The sequence below is a fragment of the Lycium ferocissimum genome, chromosome 9, assembly GCF_029784015.1.
Source record: "Lycium ferocissimum isolate CSIRO_LF1 chromosome 9, AGI_CSIRO_Lferr_CH_V1, whole genome shotgun sequence".
Taxonomy (NCBI): Eukaryota; Viridiplantae; Streptophyta; class Magnoliopsida; order Solanales; family Solanaceae; genus Lycium; species Lycium ferocissimum.
In genome coordinates this window covers 41,140,185-41,160,286 of record NC_081350.1, presented here as the reverse complement: position 1 = coordinate 41,160,286, position 20,102 = coordinate 41,140,185, and the positions used below count along the sequence as shown (strand labels likewise).

The window sequence follows — 20,102 nt, the reverse complement described above, 5'->3', positions numbered from 1 at the left end:
TATATGTAAAAATTTACTAAACTTACAATAAATAGTAGATATGAACCCATAACTTTAGAAATATAATGATTCAATGCTAAAAAAATTAAAGGTTGAACCCCAAGAGTTTAAATCCTAGATCCGCCTCTGACAATAGAGTTACAATATTATGTTATCACATTAAAATAACTGAAATTTAATGTTATAGTAATACGTAAAGATCAATGATTGTAGGTGAAATAACCATTTCATTGCGCGTACACTATTAACCTCATGATATGGTTTTTAATTAACATAACATTTGTTAGGACCACTTTGTTCGTTTACTGAGAGTGATTAGGTGATTTTATCAAAATGTCCTTTGAATCTTGTGAACATATCATATGAGATAATAGAATAAAAGAGTTAGTACTAAATATTGAACGTAACATATTTTTTAAACAAATTAAAAAAATACATAAATTGAAATTATGGGTGTATTATTTTTTTCTTTAGGTTATTTGTATAACTGGAAAACTCTCCACAAATTGTTCGAAAAAGACTTATCCTATGTGTACCCCTACTTTTGACTTAAAAAAAAGTTGGAGAAAGAGACAAAGTTCACCAAAAATATAAGTTAATTAAAAGATGTCACTAAAATCTGGGTCAGTACTGGACCTACATGTCCAGTCCATTGAGTCTGCATTAACATATCTATGTCCAATCCATTGAATCTTACATTATACACAGATACATCAAAAGAAGAAATTTCATGAATGCATTCAACCACTTCTTAGAATGCATTCAACTCTTTTGACATTTCATGAATTTATCTAAAATTGATCTCAGAATTTCAAACACAGTGGCTGCTCGTACAAATAATTGGCACTATCATGGTATTTTAAATAATGTGGTAGTAGGTAACTCACCTTATATGCGAGCAAACTTACGCGCGTATTCGAGCAAACTTACACGCATATTGACTCATTGACTATGTTTCTTTTGAGCCGAGGGTCTATAGGGAAACAACATGTCTTGCCTTGCAAGTCTATCGGAAATAACTTTGTCTTGCCGCAGCAGGAGAGAGTGTAGGTACGCATACATCCTACCCTCTCCGGATCTCATTTGTGGAATTACACTGGGTATAATGTTGTTGTTGTTTCACGCATATCGACTATTTCCATGAGTATCTGTTACCTCCCACCACCAGTGCATGTGCACGAGTTATGCTAGCTCACGCCAGCATATATCGAGTATCTCTATCTAAATCTCCTACTATCATTGAGATTTGATATTGAGGCTTCATGATGCTCGACTCACTTCATTGATCACTAGGCTGCACCCTTGAGTGCAGGTAACTCGCATTATTTCTAGGGTTATTAATCTCACCTTTTACGGACCCACTTCATTGATCACAGGCCACATTATTTTTTGAGTTATTAATCTTACCTTTGACGACTAATTAATTACCTATAGTTATCAAGAACACCAAAATGATCAAGGCCTCAAATTTTGACTTAGGCCTTTGACATATTTTATTCTCCATCTTATAGAAAAACATTAGTTAGCACTTACAAGTGGTTCCATTCATGGTATTTACTGTTGATAGAGCATCAAATGGATATCAATAAAGGACATTCTTACCAAAACTGGAACAAAATAACAGACATAAACACCATTCGAAAGAAACTACCACTTTCATTACATAAAACACACGGAGTATATGGTTAACTCATCTACGTAATAGGCGCTTGAGAACACGATCTACGTAATAGACGCTTGAGAACACGTTTACAATAAACAAAATTCAAAACAAGCTACCACTTCATTATATAAAAACATAGTTGCAGAGTACAATTCTGAACATGTGGAACCTGCTAAAAATAAGATATTGATAATCCCATCAAAAACTAGGACTTGGGTAAGGGAAAAAAACAACCTTAGGTAAGGTTGTAATGGCCAAGCCCCTAAATAACAGGCACCATACTAAACAGAAATTGCTCAAAGCAAACTAAAGTCTAAAGATACAAAGTACTTTGATTACAACGAACACTGAAGACTCTTTTAACATAGTAATAAACCTAATAAAACTGTGATTCTGCAATGTAGCAAGCACAAGGAGGCAAATGCATGAACGAATCTTGTCCGTCGATGTTTTAGCTTGAGCTGAATGATTCAAACCGCCTGATTTTTCGAGGAGCAACATGAGTGAAAATTTTAATATCAGTACTAGGTGACTGTATTCTCAGGAAACCATGGCTGTGAAAAATGTCCGAAACAAGCTTCGATTTGATGAAGCCTGCAAAAAAATAGTGGAAAAAAGTTTTTCACCATAGCCTCCCGGAAAACAACCGAGACACTGAAGTATCATATGGCCCCGAATATATTACGGGGTAAAAAGACAACACTCATGTTTGCTTCTGTAATTGCCAGGCTGAATGAACCAAAATAGCTTTCTGCTCGTTCTTTCGATGGTTTAGGAGAGAATATCACATCTCCACAAGTCCTCCACAAGAAGCTCGACTGAGCTGCAACTAACGGAGCAATGCTGGAGATTCAAACCGATTAGATTCTCCCCCAACTTTTTAAGCGAAGGAACACTTCTGTTTGATACCATCGAGCAACCTGATAAAGAAAGGACCTGTAAATTCACTTGCACTCCATGGGATAAAGCAACTACACCAGAATCAGTTATTGCACACTTAGAAACATCAAGATCATTAAGTAACGGGCAATATTCAGCAATTGCCACCAAACTTGTGTCGGTAACCTTCCTGCATCCATCAAGATTAAGCAATTCAAGGGCCGCTCCATGTCGCCTAGCCAATGAAAACACCATTTGATCAGTCAAGTTCAGGCAGTCGCTCAGATTCACCTTAACAAGTCCTTCACAACTCTCCAAGAGCGGGAGAAGCCCAGTGTCCATTATTCCGCAAAGCCCGCTGAGATCTAATTGATGCAGTTTTGGGCAAAGCTTACCAACCATAGCTAAGCTAGTGCTCCCGAATCCCGGACAGCTTCGGATAGACAAGGACTTAAGAGATTCACATGGAGACAACAACGAAGTTTCTAGAACTACATCTTTAATTCCCATGCATTTCACTAAGGAAAGACACTTTAACTTCATGCAGTTTGAAACTGCATTAAGGATACCTGTTTGGGTAATTCTATTGCACTCCTCCAAGTTTAAACTCTCAAGCGATCCAGCCTCTTTAGCAAAAGCAACAAGTCCAGCATCGGAAACAAAGCAACATTTGCGAATGCACATATGTTTGAGACTCGGACAACCCTTTCCCACTGCTTCAAGACCGACATCCGTGGCTCCCCGGCATAACGTGATAGTCAAAGAAACCAGAGACTCGAGACCTCGAGCATTACCCATGACCCAATATCCCTTCTGACTCACGTTACGTAGTGAACTAAGATTAAGAGTTGTAATCAGCTTGCCGTAGTGGCCAATGACGGCAAGCGAGAAATCTGTGATGTTTAGACCTTGTAGTTTCACTTTTGTCAACATTGAAGCACCTGATGATAAAAGACTAGCAATTCCTTGATCGCCGACAAGTGGACAGTCCTTAATCGTAAGAGACTGTAGTTTGGTGCAACGCTTTCCAATAGCTTGCAAGCCTTCATTCCCGATGCTCGGGCAAGATTCAATTGTCAAAGAAGTCAAGCTCGGGCAATTCTCTGCTATTGCAACAAGACCCTTGTTGGAAATTGAAGGGCATTGGCTTAGATCTAGCTTTTCTAATGAATGGCATTCCCTTGCAATCTCCAAAAGACCTTCGTCTCCAATAAATGGAACGTTCCACAATGATAGGACCCTGAGAGAAGGACAACCATGCGCGATTGCAGATAGACCAAGATTAGTAATACCACGAACTGAGTTGCTTCCACGGACGGAAAGCTTTCCTAATCCCCCACGGGTAGAAGTCCCAACTGCAATTGCAGCAAGTCTAACATCGGTAGCTTTCTTTCCTTCCACACACCTAGTAAGGTATCCATCGCATTCTACCTCAAGATCGTCATCTTTAGAGATCATTGTTGTGTCATTTGAGCAAATTTCAGAGTTCCGCACGCTACTCAAAAGCATAAGCCATCGCTTAGAAACACAAGCTGCTGCACCCCTTTCTTTGCCTCCGGGCAATCGTCTGAGGATCTCAAATAGGCATTCATCAGGAAGAATTTCAAGAGAGGGATCCTTTGATCGGTCTTCTACAACAAACGGGCCACTAATGCGCGCCCTCTTCCTAGGAGGGCAGTAAACTTCAGCATGACCCAAAGACAACATGAGACCCAAATCTGCAGAACATAAAGATCCGCCGGAATAGAACTCATCATCACCTGAAATCCAAGGAGCAAGTATATTGTCAGCTATAATTTCGTATAGCATACTAAATTTTCTCTTATGAAAGAATTTACAAATATAAGTACAACTAATTTAGGTTATTTGCAAAGAATATATAGATAAACAATTATCACATGTGAATTGAAGCTGTAGATTTGCCTATTAGGTACAAATTTTCAGATCAGATAATTAAAGAAATTCTAGATTCAAAGACCAAAAGTGTCATTCTTATCCACAGTTTCTTCAACATATTACTTATCTTTATTATAGATTCAGAACAAAACACTAATATAAAGATCTATCAAACACAGAATGTCTAGATAAAATTACTCTTCAAAGCCAAAAATATAGTCTTTTCATATAATTTTTTTTTCCCTTTTTAATCCAGTTTTCAGTAAATTAATGCTCATATATCATCTCAACAATCATGCACTTGTACAGAATATAGGGTTCTATACATGATAAATAAATAACTATAACTAAACCTAAAATTCATCTAATGCTCATATTCATCTTAACTATCATGAACCTAAACAGAATTAGACTATAGTCATGATATATAAAATAAACCTAAAAAGTTCATTTCCATTTCAGTAAATTAATACTCATATTCATCTCAATACTTACAGAGTTATAGACTATATCATGATTCAAAAAAAAAAAAAAAAAAAACCTAAAATTCATTTTTTTATCTCAATTCATATAATGGGAACAACCCATAACTTCAAAAAAAAAAAAAAAAAAAAATTACCTTAATTCATTGTAATATGAACAACCCATAACTTAAAAAAAATCATTTTTAACCTAAATTAATTGTAATATGAACAACCCATAACTTTAAAAAAAAAAAAATCATTTTAACCTAAATTAATTGTAATATGAACAACCCATAACTTAAAAAAAAAAATCATCTTTAAACTAAATTAATTGTAATATATAACAACCCATAACTTTAAAAAAAAATATCATCATTAAATTCAATTCATTGTAATATAAACAACCCATAATTTTTTTTTTAAAAAAAATCATCTTTAAATTCAGTTCATTGTAATATAAACAACCCATAACTTGAAAAAAAAAAAAAAAAAAAGAACTTAGAAAAAAGGAAAAAAAAATGAAAACTCACCACTATAATTAACAAGAGTAGGCATATTTGCTCTTCAAAAAAAAAAAAAAAAAAAAAAAAAAACCCAAATTGTAGAACAAAAAAGATCAAATTTTGAACCAAGATTTGATCTTTAACCAATATTTGCATTCCAAATGAAAAAATCCAATTTTTTTCAAGAACCCTAATAAAGTAGGGCAAAAAAAAAGAGAGATATTATAAGGTAATTTAGAGAGAAAAGAAAGAATGGATTTTTTTTTTTGGTTTAGAAAACAGTTATGTGAATATTGTGTTATATATATAATAATATAAATTATACTAGTTATTTTACAAATTAAATGTATTTGGTAAGTTCAATGAATCATTCCCTAAAACTGGTATTTCTAGTTTATTCTTCAAAGCTAAGCCACTTGTACTTCCTGTTACCGGTTACTGGTTGCACCTGTTTTTTTTTTTTTTTTTTTTTTTTTAACACTTTTTTTAGTTTCTTTCTGCAAGTAGAATTTGGAAGGGGAAAAAAAATTAGAATATGGAAATTAATAAATATATCTCAATGTGGAATTACACTGGATATGTATTGTTGTTGTTGTTTTTTTTTTTTTTTTTTTTTTTCGGGTTATCATTTTATTATTGTTGCTAATGTTCTTTTCTCCAGTATTTTCTGCATGGCTTCTTCACTACGTATGTACTTTTTGTACTGATTGCGTGTTACTTGAGCTGAAGGTCTATTGAAAACGATATTTCTACCCTCGCAAGGTAGGGTAAGGCTTCGTACACACCACCCTTCTTAAACCTCACTTATGAGACAGACACTGGGTATATTATTCTTGTTGACAAATATAATTACTCAAATTCGAAAAAAAGAATCTTGTGAATATATCTGGTATTTTATTTGGAGATTGGTTTAAAAGGGTTATTGGTTTAAAAGGGTTCTTATTGAGTTATTGCTATATAAAAGTTATCCATTTGGAATAAAAGTACTCATTTAACTAATAACTCCGTTATTATTTTATTCTATTCATTTAGATTTACCGAATCTTAAAATAAAAATTTTATATTTAAAAGAATAATAATTGACGTGTAATTACAAATTAAAATTATTGGATATTAGAATGATTACAATTCATTGTTTTTTTCAATTTCTTGTGGTTACAAAACAGAAAAAGTTGATTCATATTTACATATTTCCTTTCCTAATACCGCAATAATTGGTATTAAAATAATAAACAGAATAGCAAATGGAAAAGTAGTTTCTGAGAACATGTTTATAGGGTTAAATTTTGCATTTATTAGTTTTCTAAATAAAAATTTGGTACGTATAAAACTTCATTTTTATTTGAAATTGGAAATCTACGAATGCAAACGACTATATTTACTTTTCCTCTTACTATAATTGTATTGGACATGAATTTATCTTTTACGCATTTAATACCCGAAATTTCCTTTCTATTTATTAAACAATTGATATTGCAAGTTAAATCTTTTCATAAACGAACTTTCCCATAACAATCTTTTTCTGAGTTTATGTTCTTTGCATTGATATAGTAAATAATTAACTTTTTGTGCATTTCGGTTAGAATGCAAAATAACAAGTAACTCTCTTTATGAAGTCTCGTATAACAATATCCTGAAAAATAAAATAATTAGCTCTTTTAAGTTTAAATTTTACTATTAATGTAAAAATTATTTACAAGTATATATAACTTTTTTTTTTCCAAAATGACAAGTGTATATAATTTACTACGTTTTGTTTAGATAAGTTGCATACAAGAGTAATTCGAAGTACTTGTCATGATGAAGTGTTAGTTTTTTTTTTTTAAATATTATTATTATTATATTATTGTTAGTCTCTCAATCCCAATTTATGTATCCCCATTTGACTAGGCATGAAGTTTAAGAAAAAAAAAAACTTTTAAAATTTGTGATCTAAAACAAGTCTCAGATATTTGTGTGATTACGAATCATCTCGTAACGTTAAATTATTTCTAAACATAGAAAACTGACATTCTTTTTACGACATATTAAAAAAAATGTGTCACATAAATTAGAATAAATGGATTATTATTAGTATTATTATTATTGAAGTGTGACATGCTTTTCAATTTTCTATGCTCTGAAAAGAACAGCTCGCATTTTGCAGTACAATGAACTTGTCCTTGAAAATTAAAAAAGAAAAGGGAAAAATGAACAAAGATAATGCAACTTGGCAAATGGATACTTTTCAAAAAACGTTTTAATCAACTTTCAATTAACAAAAACTCGTATCAATTACTAAGATTTAATCACGAAATGCCACTCACGTCCAATACTGTTTTTTTTTTCATTTTATGCTTTTAAATTCTTTGTCAGTGCACCATTTTTATTTATTTTATTTTTTTAATTACTGTTTATCCTTCCTTTTAATGGTCCGTTTGAAATAGTTCTAAAATTCCAGAGACTTCTAGATAGTGAGACAAAGTTTTATTTTTTGGAAAGTATTTTTCCTTATACCAAACTCCAAACATACCCTATGTATAGAGATGGTAAAAAATATACCTAAACCATTACTTTTTCGCGAGTTACATATCTCAATTATATATTGTTCCCTTTATCTACCTAAATTATCACGTACTCCTTTTGTATTAAAACAAAACTCGATGTTGAGTTGGTAAAATATTTGAAATCAATCGATAATAGGCGCGTGAAGCCAACTCAACATCGAGGTGTATTTTAATACAAATGGAATGATATTTAGGTATAGGTAAATGAAACAATGGATAGTTGTTGAGGTATGAAATTCGCGAAAAGATGATAGTTTAAGTGTGTTTTTGACCATATATTACATATAGTGGCAGTACTATTCACTGGCCCGACTAATCACTACAAGAAAGTACAGAAATGGCAATAACTCTTTGGCAACAAAAATAATATTGTTGCAAAATTCAATATATGGCAACAACTTAGTTTTATTGTTGGCATATATGATGAAACTTTTAAAAATGAACTTTTTTTTGTTGCCAAACAATTTAATTTTGTGGCCATATATTGATAATTGTTGCAAAAAGTACTTTTGGCAACAATAAAAAGTTGTTGCACGTCGTTGTAATAACAGCCGATGGGAAAAGTTTATGCAATAACAAAAAAATATTATTGTCAAAAGTACTTTTTGCAACAATAGTCAATACTATGGCAACAAAAATTTTTTGTTGGCAAATGTCTTCTTTCTTGTAGTGAATTCGATTTCACTTCATGATATACTCACGGAAAAAGCACTTTCTAACGCGAACACTTTTTATTCTAGATTGAATTCGAAACCTCCAATTAAAGATGGAAAGGTAGTTTGAAATTATTAGTTCTCCTTTGGATTTCTATGGGTTGACATCATGATTCATGACTATATATAGTGGAGCCAAAAGGGACTTTAATTACATGAATGAACGTACAATTGATAAATTCGTCTCCATTAAGTGAACCATTTTTGGAAATTTCTTTAATTTGTTAAAATCTTTAAAACACAAGTTGTAATAATCAACAACAGTTAATAGTCAAATGACTTCATATCAACATGGCTCGAACCTGAAACATTTGATTAAAGATGAAATAACTAGTATATATAGAGCCCGTTTGGATTGGCTTATAAGTTCTTTAAAATGAAAATTTTTATAAGCTATTTTAAGATTTTTTTGAGTGTTTGGAGCATGAAAATTAAATTCATTTTGTCTTAAAATAAGCCCAAAAAAAAAATAATTTAGCTATATTTAACTTAGCTTATCTAAAGCGATTTTCATTATAAACGGCTTTCTAAAAACGATTACCCCAACTTATTTTTTTTTTTAGCTTATAAGATGTTTTATCTTTTTTCTTTTTTGATAATGTTTTTTTTTTAAAGCTATCAAAAGTGCTCATAGATTAATATACATGAAAACTAAACCCTAAATAACTAAATCTTATATAATTAAAATCACTACATAACTAAATCTGCATTAATCTAAATATCAAAATCGATCCTATAATACTTATCAGCTATTTTCAATCGTCTAATCCAAACATCTCTATCTAGTCCTTGACCGGATTACAAGAAAATCATGATTCATGAATCTATATTTATATATAATAAAGAGATGATGTGGCGCCTCTCTTTGGCCAAGAATCATATTTATCTTTTTTCACAATTTTTTGACAATTTTCCCTATATTTATATTTATTACTTATTATTGTACAAGAATAAATGTATTAATTACCACTCCTCTATTCATTGCTACTATTCTTTAATGTTTATATTTATTTTTTAATTTTTATCCAAACAAAAAGTCATGGTTTTGATTCGTTCATTACTGTTGGACTAAACCCCTTGCTTTCTCAATTCCCATAACGGTTATACATGGGTAACTGATGGTGAGCATATTGACTTTTAAATGCCTCATTCAAGCAACGATCATAAGCATTCTCAAGTATCTTATTCAATTTTGTTGAAGGTTGCGTGACTCCACTAATTAGAAGACTAGAAGAGGGGGAGATGGATAAGAAGAAAAGAAAAGGGCAACTAATTCTGTCAAACATTGCAGGGTTAATAGTGCCTCCAAATGCACTTTTGTTCTTTGGTTTGTTATCCTTTTTTTTTTTTTTTTTTTTTTTTTTTTTGTTTTATTTGTAGGATGGAGTTATAGGGGAAGTGTTTTTACTCATTTGATACTTCTAAATTAGTGGAATGTAAATTTTGTTAGAGCTTTTTGGGTTCATGATGTATTTGAAGAAATCATCACAAACCATGATCTTGATTCAATTCCTTGGGAACAACTGCAAATTGGAGTCAGTACACAGTTTTGCCATAGTGAAGCAATTGACCATGACCATATACAGAGTAGAAAGAAGACATCCATCCAACTATTGCGTTGTTGTAAAATCGTAGCAGTAAAAAATTGGTGAACATGATACACCAACTTATCATTCAAATATCCTTAAAACTCTTCGTAAGTATGCTTTCCAAAAGATATATACCTCTATCGGATCTATGCTTCTGCACTATTATTCTTCCTAGAGTACCCCGTCTATTTTTTTAATTGATTTTTTTTCTCAAAGGCTATAGAGGACTCGTCAAATATGAATCATTTTGACGAGAAACGTGTATGATTGGTATTGTCGGTTCTCGATTTTTCTATATTTGTACAACTTCTACTAAATTAATTATTTTGGCTAACTTTTATTCGATTTAACGCTGATGTAGACAAGCTGAAATAGGCGATCCACGCCGTAAATATTACTCAATAGAATCTATTAAAATAATTTATTATATGTTAAGGTGTAAAAGTTCTTTTCAATATTTTTCATGTATTTAAAACTTTTTAGTCAAAAGTTGTGCTTTTAATTATTCGGATGTTACTTTAATATAAACTGTTATTCACATCAACTTGTGTTCCGCAAATAAATAAGTTGAATTTTGAACAACTTAAAATGACAATTTATACAAAAAAGGCTGTGGTTCTTATTTTTGTTGGGGACATGAGACTGGGGAATTATATCTTGGTTTAAAAAAGAAGTGTTGGTCTTATTCTCTTAAATAAATTCGGAAATAAATTGAATGTTATAAGTTGTATTTGATTTCAATAGTTATTCTCCAATTCTTTCGTTGGTTGTATGTGGTTTATTAGGTTGCTCTTTTTAACGTTTGAAATCTCTTTGTAGATTTCGTAATACTTTACTAATATGTCATTGATTCGTTCGGAAGCACTTCGAACTAAAGCAAGAAAGGTTTGTTGTATTGTTTAACCTTATAGAATTATTAAAAATAATTTTTAAGGTAAAGTTCTTTTCAAATTCAATGTATTTAAAACTAAAAGAATGATTGGATTAAAAAAATTAAATTAGAGGAAAAGATTTAACAAAAGAAGGCGTTAAAATATTTTTAATATTTAATAAATATTACTCCTATTATATATTTATTTAGGATTTTATGATCTACTAATATGTCATTGATTCAAGCGCAACTAAAAGCAAGATAAATTTACTTAGTGTTAACGTAAAATTTTTTAAGACTATTATATATAGCATGTCATGCTAATTAAAGTGGGGCTCCAATGGACATATATTATTTTTGCAATACTTTTAATAAAAGAAATTTCGTTACAATTGGGAATGGGGTATATATTATATAGTAGTGCAAATGTACAATAAATTTGCTATTAATAGTGTCGACAAAAAGTTAATGGATAAATCCATTGCATGTCTCGAAATAAGTCAAATTTTTTTCAAAACCATATATTACGTACATCATAACGTTTTGTTTATGAATTAGTCAAAATTGCACCTTCTTGAATCTGTTTCTTTGTTGTTTCCCCTTTTATACTTTTCAATTGGGACCAATAATGTTATTTACTTTTCCTTTGGACAAAAGGTATTCTAAGCAAAAGAACCTCACATTTTCCTCCTTACCGTTCAAACTTGAAATATGAATTTGAAATTTGAAAAAATAGATTTTTGGAGTTTTTTAAGTTTTTCATTCGTAACTTCAATTTTGTTTTCATGTCCAAATATAATTTTAACTTCCAAATGTTCTTTTTCAACTTAACTTCAAATTGACCGGTTTTCAAATCTCAATCAAATCATGTCAAAATACTTAGTGAACTTTCCAATTTCTTTTTTTCATTTTATTTGTGATTCTTGTAAACTGTAGCATTAACCACTTATAATTTGTATTGACGAAAAAAAAAGTAATAAAATTATCTATGAATATCTGGATTCCCTTAATAACACTTACGGAGTCCTAACTCCTAAATCATCGTCATTATCATTAAAGGATATGGTGGAATAATTGAAATTCTCTCACTTTTAATCAAAGGGCTAGGATTCAAGCCTGAAGATGGAGAAACTTATGATCCTATCGAGTCTATGCAACGTGAATTTAATTTAATCGAATTAATGTATTACAAAAATTTGATGTCCATAGACAAAACCGCATTTTTTTTGTATAATCATTTAATATTCAAAATTTACTGGCCCAACTAATTCGTACTAATATTAAAGGCGTAAGCATTCCCTAACAGAAATGATTAAAATCTTAAACTAATGATTGAGAGATCCGAAAGTTGTTTAGAGGAGTAAACGAAAATAGTGGATGCTTTTCTGTACCTAATCCATGAGAAAGAAGATTGCGAAAGTTAACATGTCAAGCTATTATGGATGTTAAATGATTATACAAAATTCACAATTCATTTATACTGCTAGTTCATAACTTATTAGATGTACATATTCTCAAAGGGGCTGAATAAACCTAATTCGCTTCTTCAAGCTCCACCCTTTCTTTTAATGTAATCAATAAACATCGCTAATGAGTGAATATTTATATATATATATATATATATATATATATATATATATATATATATTGAGTTTAAAATTATTGAGTTCTATCGTATACTGTACATCCGCCTCTGGTCTCTGACACGACACTGGAATCAGAAATCAGAACCAAACTAACCAAATTGAACCAACATTTTCTAAAAAAAGATACATGCATGGTTCTTATTTATTTTGAACCTAACAATATTATATGCAAAAGCTTTTGTTGGGTTCACATTTGTACAGAATGGATGCCACACATCATGAGCTATGTACCAACCTTAGCTACAAGGACTATATATACTATCTAGTACTTCACGTAAACTTTTGAATTTTTATGTCTATGTGCATGTATATTGGGAGGATCATTCTAGACCTAATGCATATAGAGACTGCTTACCTAATGACTATGATGAATTTTGAATGCAACTTGCAACCATCATCAAATTTGACATTTGTGTTTTAGATATATATGAATTTAACTTATGTTTACTCATGTGTAATGATTTTTTTATGCTATTAGTGTAGTTTAACTTGGTATAGCATTATTTATCGCTTACTTTTAGAGATGATTGACAGTTTAAATTTTTATGAGCACAGTTACTATAGTAATCTTTTAGATGACATGATAATAATGTAAAAAAAAAAAAAACAACGTCAAGCGTGAACTATAATGAGTGAAAGTGTTAAAACAGGATAAGCTAGACCTAAAATGGTATGGGAAAACGAAATTGTTTCCAATAACTTATAATCTTTTGGGATTCGTGCAAGCTAAGCGAAAGATAGAGCGTGTCAGGAAAAAAAAAAAAAAAAAAGATCATATGGGCGATATCAATCAGTTGGACATATATGTTTTAGTCTATGTTATCTATAAGTACTTTCATTTTAGGTCTTATGCTTTCCGGAAGTCTTTAGGAGATTTATGCTAGTAAAAAAATTATAGAAAACTTCAATTACTTCTTATTTTTGTTTTGTATAGTGTTGGTCTGAGATAAATTTAAAATGAAAATAGATAGTTGCGAGAATTCATATGACCAACTCAATTAATTTAAATTATTTTGTTGCCGACGAATTACCTCATATCTAAAGAAGGATAAAAGGATGAGGTTATTATTCATCGAGTTTCAAATCGTGTGCAACTATCTCTTGAGAATTTCTTATCAAGGGAATGAGAAATGAGAAAGTAGAAAGAGGTGCATGCATTTTATATAGGAAAAAAGGAAATTATTCCTCAATCTATGGGGATATATAATAAAATAAAATAAAATAAACTGTAAAGCAGGTGGTGGGAGCAGTGCATTGAATACGAGTCATTTGCTTGTAAGAGATTGATAGCCAAATTGCAGGTTTTAATACTTTTAAAGCCAAACAATGCCAGTTCAGCATCAACTAATTAACACATTAATCAATTCAAATTAAATGATGAAGAAGACAAAAACTAGGTTGGACGGTAATCTATTCATATAATACTAATATGCTAAAAGATACTTTAATTCTGAAGCAATGGAAATTACATGGAGATTAGCCCACGACCTTGATCTAATGAAAAGAGTGTAACACATGATGAGTGGGTTATGCACATGTTATGAATTTAAACCTTGCATTAACAAATGAATTAGTGTAACGGATAACTCGTCTCTAAATAATAAAATTCGTTGTCAATCTTATTTTGTGATGATTTTTTTGAAAAAAAATATATATGTTAGCAACGAGGTACTTAACAACGAATTTCGTAGTTAATTACTGTTTTATTTGAAGTGCTAACGTCAGTGGCGGAATCAAAATTTCACTAAAGAGATTCAAATTATTAAAAAATAAATACGCGAAGAAGCCAAGGAGATTCAATGTTTAATATATATAGTAAAAAAAAAAAAATAAAATAAAAATTGACCTATCTACACAATGTAAGTTTTCGATGAAGTGAGATGTCAGTCGACATAGTTCGAACAAAAGTGGCTCCCCCACTACTTGTCGCAAATAAAAGTACAGTATAAAAGCGGAGAAGGATTAAAGGATCTGTTAAATCCATTATTATCCCCCAAAATTTTAGATCGTACACCATTTGATCCTCGGGAATTTCTTTGTTATAATGAAAAAAATTTTAGATCGTACATCATTGACCCTCGAGAATTTCTCCTTTACATAATGAAAGTTAATGACTCAAAGCTCAAACTCCAGCTGTAGTTTTTGCTTTGAATTCTTAATCAAATTTCTGGGGCTTAGCGTTTAGATTAGACTTAAGAAATCAAATATTGAAGCCACACGGTTTTGCATTTGTTTAATACAAATAGTTAATTCATACCCTATATTAAAATACTCATCAATAAGCTCACTTTATTTTAGAAATTTTCGAAGATAATATAAATAGAACAAAATGTAGATAGGAAAAAAACTAGTCATATGTGATCTGTTCAAACGAGGGTGATTGAATTAGGACATTTGCAAGACCAGATTCACTGTTTAAATGCGTTTTTTTTTTTTTTTTTGGTTGAAATGAAGATTGGATGTTATGGGAAAATAATATATTATATTTATCTACTGTAATTATTTAATTAAGCTAAAATTATAGTTTCATATCACTATATGGCACGGGAGTTAGGGTGCAATCTTTACGAGATTACTTCACTTGTCTGCTTTTTTAAAGCAAATACTACAATAACTCAACCGTAATCCAAATTGATCGATTATAAATTATTATATCTTTAGTAACAGTGTTTTGTATTGAAAAAATTCATCATAAATATTATTAGCTAGTTTTACATGGTAGTTACTAGGCCACTGTAACCCTTGTTATTTTCCCGAATTTGAGACCGATAATGTGAACAAACTCACAGGGCAAAATTCTTTTAACTCAAAAGAAAATTTCAAGATTTTCCTTTTTCACCTTAAATTTTTCATGATCTCTTTCATCACTTAAACTTTTGATACGTCAATATATATATATATATATATATATATATATATATATATATATATATATATATATATATATATATATACTCAACATTGTGAAATGAATTTACAATTGCAACTATATGTGACAACTTGAAGAGGGAACAGCTCATTTTGTTGGCAATCACAATAACAATTATTGGATTCCTCAACTGAAAAAATATAATAAGCCATCATTCAACTTGTATATTTGAGAGCACTTGAGAAGATTCCTTTTAAATATCTAGAGGACTTGGGTTCTTTTTTTTTATTATTTTTTTTTAACAATTCTAAATTATTTGGTACATTCTTGATAGATAGAGAATAAGAACTGAACCTAAAGATGGTTTTGAATTAATAATTGCAAACTAACTTTGATGTCCGAATCAGTCTGCACACACCTTGATTATTCCAATGAATACATGTTCGAAAAAGTTTAGGGGATGATAAAATCTCCACAAAGATAATGATATTTGAGTCAGATTGTGCACTTATGAGCTATTGTGACGGATAGTTGTTTATGACTCGAAAAAATTCAAGGGATAATATGACCCTTACAAAGATCAATGTGTAATTGAGAATCCGAGTAAAGTTTAGGCTTAGGGGGTACTCATGCTTATTCAGATCATTTTTATTTTTTTTGGCATTTACGTAGGCCTCACAGGTGGGCTGAATCCTGATAAATGTGGGTTGGGCTTCTTTTAGCAACATCTAAAAACCCATTAAGTTTTGGCAACTTGATTTTTCATACATTTTTTTGCGCGGAATGTCCTTCAAAGGCACTGGTCTTTAATTTTTGACCCTCAAATTGTTGGTCTTTAATTTTTTCCATTCGCCTAAAAATTCATGGGTTCTGGATTCAAACCCTCGCTCAGTCAAAAATAAAAAATAAAAAAAAAATCGCAAGGCTGAATTTTGGATTCAAACTTATAGGGCAGAGTTTGGGCAAAAGTCTGCCTTAAGGCCTAACTTTTGCCCGAATATGCCTATTTTGGGCAAAGGCCTAATTTTGGGTAAAAATCTGCCTTAAGACCTAACTTTTGCCCGAATAGGCTTAATTTTGCTACAAACCATAGCCTTGCGAAATTCTTTTTTTTTTTTTTTTACAGAGCGGGGATTCGAACCTAGAACCTCGAGGTATTAGGCGAAGGACAAAATTAAAGACCAACAATTTGAGGGCCAAAAATTAAAGACCAATTGCCTTTTAAGGCCAATCGAGCAAATGACCCTTTTTCATACAACAATATATGGTCAAGTATTAGGGAAGAATTGCACGGTTTGTCCTTCAAATGGGCTGGTCTTTTATTTTTGCCCTTTGAATGTGATGGTCTATAATTTTTGTCCTTCAAAACTGAACTTATGCCTAACGGGGCATAAGTTCTTTAAGGGCGCGAGATATAACTTGTGAAATATTATAATGCAAAAATATAAACTTATGCCCCATGAAAACTTTATTTCTCTTGAGGGGGAAATTTAAAGACCAACACAAAATAAGGACAAAAGTGCAAATGACCCAGTATTAGGCTATTGGAAAAGTCCATTTGCAACATCAATTGGGCAAATGCAGAACAAGACATCCATCTAGTTCAAGATCTTTCTATCTTACCAATAACAATTTTGATGAGATTAATATAATCCCTCCATTCTTAACCAGCTGGTAGGGTGTTCGAACTTGAAAAATGAAAAAAAATCCTAATAGGAAGCGCTTCCTGGGTACTATGCCACACAACTAGGAATTAGTCGGGCCTCAAAATAGATAAAGGAAACTGAATGGGAAGCCAAAACACAAAAAAGAGCTTCTTATCTTCACCAAATGATTTTAGTTGTATTGGATCATATATGAGCCAACTGGTGTAAATTATCTTTCCAAATGGCATTCAAGCCAGGTACTCTAATATATTTTACAGACTTTCCTTAACTCCCTTCATATTTGAACGAATTTAACTTCTATATACTTATATCATAAAGTCCACTATCAGTGTAATTTAACATGTTTTGTTTACCTTGATTTTCAAGTTATTAATTTCACTTATTATGAAGAGTCACCTATAGTTATCTTTAGACAACTCGATAGTGGACAAAGTTCCTTTGAACTCTAGTTCAAATCGTCTAGCATACAATTATCCGATGAACAAAAATTATGACAGATACCCGGTGCAGGATATTATTGCCAATTTACGGTGATTTTAAAGGTGTTTTTTCATTCCGTCTACCTAGCTAAACATAACAATGTAGGGGCGGACGGCGGGCAAGGGCTACGTATACCGTTAAAAAATCACTAAGTCAATGTAAATTTTTAAGGGATAAATTGTGTAAATTGATATAAGCGTGTGTGTGTGTGTATATATATTATTTTGCCTTACTTGAGTTGAAAAATCACTAAGTCAATGTAAATTTTTAAGGGATATATATATATATATATATATATATATATATATATATATATATATATATATATATATATATATATATTATATATATATATATATACTTGAGTTGAGGGTCTATCGGAAACAACCTCTCTACCTACACATGGTAGGGGTAAGGCTGCGAACACACCACCCTCCCCAGACCGCACTTGTGGGATTACAACTGGGTATGTTGTTGTTTGTTGTATATTCTATTTTGCCTTAATAATCATGAAAAATATGAAGAAATTTTTCGTAGAAAGCAGTTTCCTCCTTAATAACCACGAGGTGGAAAAAGAACTCCAATATAAGTTGTCTGTCAACTAAACAGTGACTAAAGAAAAGGAAATTTAAATGGAAAAATTACAGCTCAATATCTTTGGGCGATCTAGTTTACAAAATGATCAACAAATAGTTTTGTGTATTATACTTAATTATACATATGTTATACATATAATATACGTATAATATACATATCGGTGTATAGATTTTGTGTATCTGGGCTACTTTCGATAACTAGGTTTTGCCGAAGGGACATAAACGAAAGTTACCCAATATATATTCTATTTCAACTCAAGCTAAGTAGTACAAGATCACTTTGTTTTTCATTTCAAGATATGAGCTAAATCCAAAAAGGAGCTCGAAAGTCGGGATAGACGGGAAGTGGTAGAATTTCGAGTTTGAACAATAAAGCTAAAATCCTAGTTCCGACTCTGTAGCAACATTTAGGCTTGAAATAGACATGTATAATCCACAAGTGCAAACATTCTGGACCTTCAACTTTAAATCATTCAATTTTATAATAGATTACACAAACCAACATTTATTGGTCTTTAAACTAAGAATCAAGTATATGTATATGTTTAGCAGGCTGTTTCAGAATTTGATGCCTTTATACCTCCCACTACCAAAAAAAAAAAAAAAAAAGACTAGTCGAGTTATTAAAGGAACAAATGATTATCATGTTGTATCTAAATGTAATGCTTATGCCAAATTTGTAAGTTGGTATCATTGTGTTGTAGTGAACAACTATAAGATACCATTTTTTGTTTTGTGTTACACATGGTTCAGTATTAAAGACAACAAAGTTGGTCCTGTGTATATGTGGACAGGAAAATTTATGTAGGAGAAATTTGTCTAAAGTTCACATTTCTAATTTTTTTGGGGACCATTGAATGATCACTGTATGGATTGGATTTTCCCTAGTTTAATATCTTCTTCTCTATCATTTGAAAAGTCTTGTGGAGAACAAGATGGAAAACGACAGGATATACGAGTAAATCCATCAATATGTCGGAAATTTGTAAGAAGCTACAGCTCATCCATGGACCACTAATCATATTATATTATCTATACTAAAAGTGGGAAGCTCCAAAGTACAAAGTTGGATTACTAAAATGCCCATAAAATATAGAATGATAATTTTACCCTCCAAAAATAAATTTCTCCTTTAATATTAATTACAAATTTAAAATGTAAAATTAATTCATAATAAATTGAGTCTCTTCCACTGCTCTCATTAAATTCACATCACATACAATGCAGTGCATTAGTTGTATGATGATCTGATATACGTTGATTATTTTTACCTTTATATATTCTCAACCTAATTGTTCCAACAGTCATTGAAGACTGCAGTTATGAAAATTTTGTCACTAAATGAGACGAATTGTTTCATCTGCCAATGGTAGTCAAATTACATTTAAGCTTCATTTCTAAAAACGTCTAGGCTGAATTTGAATATTAAAGAGGGTGTCTTATTTAATGTTATCATATTGAATGCTAATAATACCTATAATAAATTAAATGATAAATTGATTCCTAAAAAGTGTATGTACTACAGTATCATTTTAGAGGCTCTCATCGTGAACCACTTTTTTCACATTTACGGATGAATTATAGGTAATTTAAAGATTAGTAGTGGATTTGTGATTTAATGTAATCTTATTAAATGCTAAATAATTACTACAAAAAATAATTACAATGAAATAACTTTCAGCAGGTTATAATTACAATCACATTAACTTATTAGAAAATT

At 30.9% G+C, this 20,102-nt stretch overlaps 2 protein-coding genes across 2 annotated transcripts in view; both read right to left on the bottom strand.

Annotated features, from left to right (window-relative positions):
* Positions 1–1,764: 1,764 nt before the first annotated feature.
* Positions 1,765–5,650, bottom strand: LOC132030825 (EIN3-binding F-box protein 1-like). The gene is made up of 2 exons (XM_059420586.1): positions 5,433–5,650; positions 1,765–4,302 (listed from the first exon to the last, which is right to left on the bottom strand). Exons 1-2 carry the CDS (start codon positions 5,455–5,457, stop codon positions 2,435–2,437), a joined length of 1,893 nt encoding a protein of 630 aa, XP_059276569.1. The 5' UTR covers positions 5,458–5,650; the 3' UTR covers positions 1,765–2,434.
* Positions 5,651–19,670: 14,020 nt separating this feature from the next.
* LOC132031918 (bifunctional purple acid phosphatase 26-like) overlaps positions 19,671–20,102 on the bottom strand; it is a 4,221-nt gene continuing 3,789 nt past the window's right edge. The window contains exon 5 of the mRNA XM_059421783.1: positions 19,671–19,742. Within this exon, the coding sequence (XP_059277766.1) occupies positions 19,671–19,742 (72 nt within the window). The remainder of the gene's footprint in view (positions 19,743–20,102) is intronic.

What these genes read in the sequence shown, in the direction of transcription:
- LOC132030825 (XM_059420586.1), bottom strand. Translation starts at nt 5,457, where the DNA reads ATGCCTACTCTTGTTAATTATAGTG. An exon ending in TACTCTTGTTAATTATAGTG is followed by an intron (nt 4,303 to 5,432) that starts GTGAGTTTTCAT and finishes CTTGGATTTCAG; the next exon opens with GTGATGATGAGTTCTATTCC.